Source organism: Salvelinus fontinalis, chromosome 24 (assembly GCF_029448725.1).
Source record: "Salvelinus fontinalis isolate EN_2023a chromosome 24, ASM2944872v1, whole genome shotgun sequence".
In the NCBI taxonomy this organism is placed as follows: domain Eukaryota; kingdom Metazoa; phylum Chordata; class Actinopteri; order Salmoniformes; family Salmonidae; genus Salvelinus; species Salvelinus fontinalis.
Genome location: NC_074688.1, coordinates 3,634,172 through 3,644,889, shown reverse-complemented (window position 1 = coordinate 3,644,889; position 10,718 = coordinate 3,634,172). Strand labels below are relative to the sequence as shown.

General features: G+C 39.3%; 1 protein-coding gene across 2 annotated transcripts; it reads left to right on the top strand.

Annotated features, from left to right (window-relative positions):
• The first annotated feature begins 3,170 nt into the window (after positions 1–3,170).
• Positions 3,171–10,382, top strand: LOC129821779 (short stature homeobox protein 2-like). 2 transcript variants are annotated; one of them, XM_055879417.1, is made up of 5 exons: positions 3,171–3,936; positions 5,318–5,526; positions 7,683–7,740; positions 8,219–8,307; positions 8,867–10,382. In XM_055879417.1, exons 1-5 carry the CDS (start codon positions 3,690–3,692, stop codon positions 9,122–9,124), a joined length of 861 nt encoding a protein of 286 aa, XP_055735392.1. In that variant the 5' UTR covers positions 3,171–3,689; the 3' UTR covers positions 9,125–10,382. The 2 variants fall into 2 exon arrangements, with proteins under 2 accessions (XP_055735392.1, XP_055735391.1); XM_055879416.1 differs by having other exon boundaries at positions 3,174–3,936; positions 8,831–10,382.
• Positions 10,383–10,718: the final 336 nt, after the last annotated feature.

The following is a 10,718-nucleotide window of genomic DNA, read 5'->3' as shown; positions in this document are numbered from 1 at the left end:
CTTTTCTATTCTGAAAATACTTGTGCAGTCAGTATGTCAGGGAGCTAGTTAGCTAACTTCAACTCGGCTCCACCTGCCTTAAGAGCGCGTGAACAGAATGTAAACAATGAACTTACATTATCATAGCGCTAACTAGCGACAGTTTACGCTATCAAGCATAATGGATAGCTATGCATTCTCAAATAATTGTTCAAATAGCTACCGTTTATGCCTGTGTTTAAAATATACTGTGAAGTTTTAATTTTCAGGTTATAGCATGCAGACAGAATTTGCAATTTCAAGACTGCTGGCATGCTAGCTAACGTGTTAGCTTTAGTTTGCAGCGAAGCACAGCTGACTATAGGCATTTTTGTGTTACGCGCATCCTTATTCTGGTGCTCGGGAAATAGCTACATCGTTATTACCAGCATTGATGTATTTCAAACATTACTTATACAGTGACTGTAAATTGGGGGGAAAAACAACAATTCATACCAGGTTTCATGCGACAAATATTCCTCCTTCCTTTGAAAACCACTCGAAATACACCACCATGCACTGCTCAAAAGACTACACTAGTGGATCAAGAGCACATCGATTGAAGAACGTTCAGATGAAACGTGCAGGCAAGATAATCTACAACAGAGCTATCGTTTGTATCTCTCAATCAATGATCTCTGCTACTCTTGTCATATTTTACAGTTGTGTATGTTAGCCTACATTTCGTGAACTTGCATAACTTTTGTTACGTTATATCGTCTATAGCCTAGGCTATTGGAAACAGTAGCCTGACGTTGTAGGCCTATAATAAAACGGGCATTTTTTATTTTGAGATATTATCAGCGTAAAATAAACTGTGAATGCTGAATAATCTCCTAATTGGTTATAATTACAAATCTTACTGCTCATGTAATTTGAGGAAAATGTAGACTTGTAGACCTATTAGACCTGCAATCAAGATTACGTTTTTACATTTAGTCTACATTTTAATCATTTAGCAGACGCTCTTATCCATAGCGAATTACAGTTAGTGCATTCATTTTAAGATAGTTTGGTGGGACAACGACATATCACAGTCCAATCACATATTTAGCGTCTCACATAGAATATAAATGATCATTAGGCATATTTCAAAGGAATATCGCCCACACTCGCACTCTGACTCGGCACTGAAGTATTTCTAGGCTAATCTGATTCCACGCAACTTGACGCATTAGGACTTGAAGTCCATTATAGAGCAGATAGGCTAAAGCAAAGTACCATTTCTTAGTTTTTTTGTCTTGCTTTATGGTTAAGATTGTCGCATTGCATTACAATTGTACGATATGAAAGCCATGTCAATGATGTCCGACTATTCCAAGTTTCGTCTTATAACCTACTTTAATAAAGGATTCTTCCCAAATAGACTACCTCTTAAATAAACGAGTGAAAGAAAGCATTTGGGGTTGCTTGAAGAACATTCGTTTGTGCACCCCATGCATTTGCTCTACTTTGAATTAATAATAATAATTTGATAGGTTAAGGAATAATTTAAGCCTAACATGTATTGTGCTAGAATGAATTGACTAGAACTGTTGCTCTTTGGTCCACAGGTTTTGTCTTCACGCGCGCAACACACACACACAAAGGCACACATACCCACATACCCACACAAAGGGAGCATATCATTTTTGGGGGTTGATTATCCATTTAGGCCTATTAGAGTGAATACAGGTTTATATAGCATATAAACTCCTAAAATACCATAGGCCTAGTCTAAATAAATGTCCGATAGCCAATAGTTGTCTTGTCTCTCGGTTTTCCTATGTTAAAACTTTAACTCTGAGATGTTTCAATGATAGCTTACCTATGCGGAATGCTAACTTTTTATTCACCTCTTGGAAATGGTGTTGTATTAGTAGCCTAACCTTTACGACATCCCACGTTGAAATGGATCGAACATGTTTCTCTTTGCAATTGATTGAACTTAATCTACTAAAGTGTGTAGGTCTTTGTACTTATTTTGATATAAATAGCAGGTTGCAGATTAACTTACATTCTCTAGCCTAATAGCAGCCTATAATTTGTGCTGCTTTCAGAGGCCGCAGAATAATAATTAATGCCTAAGGTTCAAGAGCGGAGACATCATTAATTTTTAATAAGGGGAATTGTTCGAGCCTGTGTGTGGAAAAAATATTTTATATAGATTATCAATAAACGCGCTTAATTTTGCATCAAATTTACAAGTGATAGCCTATCATACAGCTGTATCCCATCCCATTCCGGCTTATATTTAGCCTTTTTCAGTTCACTTAATTGCTTTGTCCCCACGGCATCCAGTAACCTTCACCGTAAATGAACCATTGTTTATTTATTTTGCAAATATGCAATAATTTCAATAGGCAGTCAACTTAAGAAACCATAATTAACACGCCCAATGGCAACGCATCACATGAAAAGCTTTAATTAAACGTTTAGTTGCTGTTTAACATTCTAATGGCGTGAGAAAGTCTATCGAGATTTGATATTAACCAATATAGTTTCCCTAATGACTTCAGATTAATATAATTGCTGATTTAAAATGTAAATATATTATCTAATAAATTAAGACAAAAAATGTGAGATCAGTTTTATCATTTCAGTTGTCATCTGAAGACATTTGAAGAACAAAATCTATTGATCATAATTATCTGGCCTTTCTTAGCCTCAATTACAAACAGGCTTGTAAAAAACAAAATCAAAATCGAATGATGAATTATGCTATCTTCCAAATCATGGGAGAAATATGTATTACTTTTATCATTTGCATTATTATTATCATTATTATTATTACTATTGTTATTATTATTGTGATTATTATTTATAGCATAGCTCCTTATCAAATGATTTTTCTTATCATGGCAAATTGCACACTAAAAATGACTAACAAGTAACATATACAAACTATCAACATGCAGAACAGTTTATCTGTTATTGCTTCAACTATGTGTTTATTTGCTGTTATTGGAGCAGAAAACATTGTTCAAACGCGTTATCGTTGCATGTGAGTCAAGGTGAGTGTCTGGCTACGGTGAGCCTCCAGCACCACCAAGCACCCCAGTTGGTCCTCTCTTTACCTTCCTCTCTCCGTACCACTGTCGCTGTCTCTTTTTTTCCCAGATCACAGAGATTTGGAGGAAGCTCCGTTATGTGCTCCCCGCACGAGCTTGTCATTTTCAGTTTTAGCCACACCCCTGCAGAAATCCTGCCCATCTCCCTGGTGTTTAAAAAACTAATGCAGGACAATAGCAACGAATCCACGCTTAATTAAATTAATTAGTCCTTCTTGTCAATCTTGGATTAATGGCCAATAGCAACCTCGTAAGAATGATGTGAAATCTGAAGGGCTGCTAATCTGTTTTTCGATGCTGTCAGTACAGGCGAAGGGAAGGGGCTCATCCCGGCATCCTGAGGGGAGGTAATTTGCACAGATCAAGGGGCAGGCGTTGCAAAGTATAAATACTGTGACTTCAATAGCGGATCACCAGCAGGTTGGAACTTCGCAGCAAGAAGAATTGGCCGAGATCGTATACATTTAGCTGCAGCACGAGATACACGAGTTGGCAACAACATCACCCTGCATTTAGGTCGACTGAAATAAACACTCTTGATGTCTTAAACTGTTGTGGAACTGAGCGAGAGAGAGAACGAGAGAGCGAGAGACCAAGACGGGGAGATTTTTTGGAGCAGTGATGGAAGAACTTACCGCCTTTGTGTCTAAGTCTTTTGATCAGAAAGTGAAGGAAAAGAAGGAGGTGATCACGTACAGGGAGGTGCTGGAGACCGGATCCGCGCGAGCCAGGGAGGGTCTCGCCAGCGAACCGAATCGCGAGGAAATGAACGATATCGCTCGGGTAGACGCGCGATCGCCAGGCAGGGAACCGGACATGCTGGGGCCAGAGAGAACCAGGGATGTGGGAAGCCCGAAACTGATCGATGGTAAACTAGCCTACTCCTATGCGTTCATACGGTTTTCTTATGCGATGTACTATAATGTAACTGCTTTGAGGTTAGACAAAGTAAAATGTTTTTGAATTATGCTCTAACATTCATACTTTGGGAATACCCCGTGCGCTTAAACAATAATAACTTTGACAAACATGTCACCGGCCTAGTCAAAGAAAATAACCTTGCATGCTTTTGTGTATATCGCTGGGGAAAAAACGAATGAAGGTGTTACTTCTTCTATAAGTTGGTATACGTTTATATGCCTACGTGCATGGTTTAGCACTCTTTTGTATTTTGAATTGTTCCCAATTACACGTTTACCTTCATGTGACTGTGATGGACACTAAAAGTAAGCTTACGTTTATAGTTGTTGTCATAATGTGTAGTGGCTGTGTGATGCAATGTTGAGTGTAATAGCAGGCCCACAATTGAATTGGGTAGGCCTATCCGGTTAAGTGCTTTTCTGTCTGAAGAGAAATGGTATAGCATGCTTTTAAAAGATCAACGCATTTATTTTGGAATGTAATAATTATCATGGCTGGTCACTGTGTAACCCCATTTGAAGCGCGATGCAATTTCAGTAACAAGAAACAATGTGTTGTGTTGAGATATTCATCAAACGCATAAAGACATAAAGGCTGGGGGAAAAGATGGCTATTTAAAATGAGCCAATAACACAAAAATCAACAGGCCTAGCAGAAATGATTCATATTAATCTGTGTTTATGTTTTTCATACATGTTCTCTTATAATTTAATTTGATTATGTCATCAGTAATTATACATCCTAATCATAATAATAATAATTTGAATAGATATTTTCGCTATATTGACTATTATATTGATCACTAATTGCATTGGCCTAAATCAAACAAATAGCCTAATGTTGCGTTAGCTGGGATGGTCATCTTTTACGTCTTCAAATGTTAATCAGTCGTTTCACTTTATACCACCGTGGAGAATGACGTTGGGCAGATACAATTAGATAAATCCCACACTTGCACAACGGGTAGGCCTATACCTTAGTAAAAATCATATCATAGCCATTACAATACAATTGTAGTGACATCATGAAAAATATTAACCGAGCTGCTGGTCCTATATCCTAAACAGGAAAACACGAGCTATGATAAAGTGATAAGCGATAGGACATCCAACAGTGAGCACCTCAATGCATATTTATAAGGAGTTAACAATTGAAGAGCTTTCTGTAGGACTACAGAACATCCGAAGCTGGTATTGGTGTAATGCATGGGAAGATGGATCCACATGTTCGCTTTAGGAAGGTCGTTGTGTGATGCCTCCTCCTCTACCCTTGTATAGCTGAGGCCTTTTTACTCACCCTCATTCATTTGCTACTACCCTTCTCTGTAGGTACCACGCACATGAAAGAGAGAAAAGAGGACACAAAGCAAATGGAGGACGAGGCACAGACTAAAATCAAGCAGAGGAGAAGTCGGACTAACTTTACACTGGAGCAATTGAACGAGCTCGAGCGGCTATTCGATGAGACCCACTATCCAGATGCCTTCATGCGCGAGGAGCTGAGCCAGCGGCTAGGGCTGTCCGAGGCTCGAGTACAAGTAAGGGGCTCTCTATCTTCTTTAGGTTTGTTGTCTATGTGTAAAGATGTCGTGCGTTGCTCATATTGGGAGTATTTGACAAAAGAGAACCCGATGATGTTATGTATGCTGCCTGTCTTACGTCTAGAGAGGAACAGTTGTCCTCATGTTCTCGACTACTTTTACGCACAGAGGGAAAACCATGTACCACTACCGGTCTCTAGAGAATGGGGTTTATTTACATGCTTCTTGTGGCTTTTTTTGGGGGGGGGGGGGGGGGGCAGAGCACCATTCTAAAAAGTGACACGATACGCAATTGATCAACATTTTATCATTGATGTATTAGGTGTGTGTGTGTGTGTGTGTGTGTGCGCGTGTGCGTGTGTGTGTGAGCGAGAAAGAATAAAGAAATAAAGAGTGAGAATACAGAAAGAAAGAGAATTATTCCATGTCAAAAATAATAACGCAGTACAGTGTATCTCAATTAAGGCCTAGAATCTTGTCATATAGATAAGCCTATTGTGCACTCCACATTGTGCCAAGTTTCAGATTACAATTTTGTTAAAAATATTATTATACGATTAATTTTAAATCAGACATTCAAAATCCTGTAGAAAACAAACACAATATTTGTCTTCACTTTATTAGTAACCTATATGTTGCTCGCATGAGATACATCTGTCTTGTATTTTTTCCACCGGGAAAGACCATCTGTACTACTGAAACCCAATAAGCCGTTTCGGAGAGGGGGGGACTTCAGTCTCTGTGTAACTGGAGAAGAGTGACTGAGCCGAGCAATGACAATGAACATAGACATCGGTTCTGATCTGATTTATCAAACCCCATAATATCTTATTTCAGCCTCTTTCATCCCTTATGCCTCGGCCCAGGGAGACGACGGAGCGAGTATTTATTCGCTGAATATGTCGGTTCTTTCTAAAATATCATAAAACGAGCCAAAAGGACCTCCTCCCCCCAAAAAAGTTAAAGCAAGCGCTTTTTGCAACGTCTCCCGGTGAGAGTTGGAATTTTACCAAGGCGTATTGTGTCACAAGCAAGGCGAGTGCAAGGAGCACAGCTCGAGGATTTACATAAATTATGTATTATTTTCTTCCCAAATCAAGATCTGCTGCTCTTTCTATTTTCAGTACATGATGTAAACGACCATGCGATTTATGGGGCCCTTTTCTAGCCACAGTTGCATGCAGGGATGAAAGGACCATTTCCAGCACAAAGGCCAATTTATTTTTGTTTTAAAGTAGCAACGTCTTTGCTTACTTCGTGGTGGGCTATTTGCTTCTGTTTTCAGTCTACGTAAAGATTTATAATAAAATAAATAAGACACGAGATGTGTGTTACATTGCATTGTTGACACGGCTACGTGGTCAAAATATGAGGTTGGCGCTTACGACATATTGATAGACTTATCAATATAATTTCCATTCTGTCCATAATGCGCTCTGTGCAGGAGAATTGGTAAACTGTGTTGTGGGCTAATTTATCCACAGCTTTGTAGAGGTTTCAAAGTAGATTATCATAGTAATGAGACGCGTTATCTCCGTTCCAAGATAGCCTACTCCTCGGAACATTATGCTTTTAAGGAACAGACATAAAAGAAAATAGCTATCCTCAGAAAGAGCTTTGTGTAGGGCGTGTTATGGCAGTAATTAAACGAAACTGTAAAAAATTTAAATGCTTCAGTAGCATAGATTTTCCTGCAGATTAAGGTAATTAATTTCACCAGCCATTAATGAGAGAGAGCTTTTCTCAGATCACGTTGCTCAGATGTCCAAAGCCGTAATCACTTAATGCTATCCGATATCAGAGAAGCAATTCGGTTCTTCTGGGACGCTAATCTATAGAAAGATGAAACCAGCGCTGAGAAGGTAACTTATTATGATCAAATATAGCCTGCAAATGTCAAACAAGTGTGTTTACACAGCTATAATATGATAATAACATCCCCCCTTTTCGTTGTGGTCTACATTCTTACGTTGTATTTAGCCAGCCCCCTTGTAAATGTAATAATTAAAATCTGGTGTTAAGCGCGCGCATTAATATTTCAGGGCTCCTTTGGGATATTGTTTTTCTGCGGTTGTTGTCATTTTGAGCGGAATTACACATGCCCTCACAAGCAGCTGCCAATCACGGTCACTAATTAATTTCTCTCCCCGCAGGTTTGGTTTCAGAACCGGAGGGCCAAATGCAGAAAGCAGGAGAATCAGTTACACAAAGGTGCGTTTTTATTCTTTGTCCATCTGCAATATCCTATTTTACGCGTCATGATAATAATGGTTTACATTTGGAAAGGGATACAATAAAACCATAAGCATCAAGGGTGCCTACAATTTGAAATGCATCAAATGCACAACAACAAACGCTTTCCAACGCTTTTCCTGGAGAGCTACCGTCCTGTAGGTTTTCACTCCAACCCTAATCTAGCGCACATGATTCTAATACTTATCTGGTTGATCAACTGAATCAGGTAGCTCTCCAGGTGGAACAGGGTTGGAGAGTCTTGCTATAGGCTATATATGCAAAAAATCGATAGCGTTTGAATGGCAGTAGGCTCCCTGAATCTGTATCCTGATGTGCTATTTGCACTCCATTATTTTGGATAATGGAATTGTTTGTTGTTTCCAGAGTATAAATATTTGCCTCAATTATAATCTGGAGACTATTTCCCATACAGATGTCCTATCTTTTCTTCCAGGAGTTCTCATTGGAGCCGCGAGTCAGTTTGAAGGTTGTCGCGTAGCGCCATATGTCAACGTGGGGGCCTTACGGATGCCATTCCAACAGGCAAGTTACTTTGAAGCGTGCAGTCTTTGACTAAACCAATCACCAGACTGCTGTCTTGGCACAGGCCTTGTCCAAGTGGTATGGGACAACAGTGTTCCAATAATAGGGGGTTACAAAAATCTTATTCAGATAATCCTATGAGGCCTTTAGGCTTGTTATCAGACCCTCAAGTGAATACCCATTGTAGCCTATACCACATATTAATAGAAAATCCCCCAGTCCTTAGAGATTCTTAAATTGTGTTCTCAAGTTGTGATACAGACTTTTGATTCAATTGATATAATGTGTTTTATATCGGCTTTTTATATCCATTTTATATCGTTTGGATTCAATTCCATCTCAATTCCATCTGAAAAGGACTTGAAAAATGAATTGAAAATGCCATTTTCATATTCATATCATTGGATCGTGTAATTGAAATGGAATTGGACCCAATGAATACTTTATGAAATTAATACAAGACAACCTTCCACAAGTTAGCTAATATGTTTCTCCCCTCTCTTCCCCATCCGTGCGTCCGTAGGATAGTCATTGCAACGTGCCGCCCTTCTCCTTTCAGGTCCAGGCGCAACTGCAGTTGGACAGCGCGGTGGCCCACGCGCACCATCACCTGCACTCTCACCTGGCAGCGCACGCTCCTTACATGATGTTTCCGGGCCCGCCATTTGGTTTGCCCTTGGCAACGCTCGCGGCTGAATCCGCCTCTGCTGCCTCGGTTGTGGCCGCAGCTGCTGCCGCCAAAAACACCAACAAAAACTCTAGTATTGCAGATCTGAGACTCAAGGCCAAAAAACACGCGGCAGCTCTGGGACTGTGACTAGGCGTGCAACAAGGCGTATATGGCGTCTGAAAGGCCTACATTATTGACTGAGAGTCATCAACAACGCAGAGGCATCAAAACAAAAAATGCTTACAAAGTGAAAGCAAGGACATATATGTTTTTTTTTTTTTTTAATGAAGGGCATCATGTATAACTATAGAAAATAGGCTATTTATGAGATAAAACAAAGACAGACTGTGAAATCGATAATAAAGGGCGGGAATTGATGTAGGCTAAGTCTTCACAAATGCCACGTGGTAACTGCACCAAGGTGAAACTAGGGTGGAGGTGTCAACGAGCAAGATTTCCAAGGGGAACGATGCCGCTGGGACTTTCGATTCTTTGTGAAACAAGGAGAACTATTCTGCGTTGTTTTTCATTATTAGGCTATGCTATTTCCTTTTTGAAAGTATAGAGGCTGGCCTCGTTATATTTCAAGACATGTTCTCTGTAAAGGAAACAGGATGTGCGTGAACGAATAGAGACAACAACAAAAAAGGACACTTATGTGACAGGTTTTTTCTGTTCTTTTTCTTGTCCAAATGAAAACTCCTTTGCCGTGCTGCATGCATTTCTTTCCTCACAGATGACGTAATTTGAGTCGGTTCCATTTCACTCTCGTGCTCTCCCTCCGTGGACAGCAGACAGACAGACAGACAGACACTCCAAGGACCTGATGAAGCTCTCACTTCAATGTCACAGTATTTGGACCTCGTGGCTTCTAGACATGTCGGGATGTGTGGAATTCAGACATTTGCCCGAAAATGTTACATTATTTTGTGAATGGTGAACTTCCGTTAGTCTATGAAGTTTTATACAATGCAATATAGTGCATTTGCGAGTGATTCGACCTACTGAAAGCGCAATATATAATGTCACATTTTAAGAACAACAAATATTTGGACAATAATTGCAGTAGGCTATATGTGAGACGGTACGGGGCACATGTAAAATATGTTAATACACAAGAAACATGCTTTATTTTGGGTTATTTTGTGGCTTATGAGTGCATTGTGAGAGCATTTTTGTTTTCTATTTTACTGTCCTTCCGTGTGTAAAAATCATGTGCATTCTGTAGGCTATGTAATGTTGATGTTTTTATAACAGTGAAAGTGAACGTACCCCTACCTGGGGCACGGATTTCAAAAAATATAATAGAAATTCTTATACTTTTTTCATCACTTATGTGAAACGTGAACTCACCCGAACAACATGTTTTCGGTTCATAGAATAAATCAACTGAAGTTTCTTTTTATGATAGCCTCTGTTTACATTCCTTTTTCATTCAAATGTGTCTCTTGTGTGGGGTGTAGCCTAGTTTCGATGGATGAACTTGTTAAAAAATATATTAATTTCATATTATTATTGCTGTATTATTATTCCATATTATTTTTGCACTAGGGGTATTATTACAATTATTATAATGGGCTAAGATGCATTATTATTATTTAGTCTACTACTTATACAGCTTCTGCTACTACCATTGATTGAATTCAGGTTGTAGGCCTTGCCTATACAGACTTATGGAAGGCTACATACATGATTCATGTTTAGATATATTTGATCCAGTTGTGTCAGGCCCGTTTAGCCA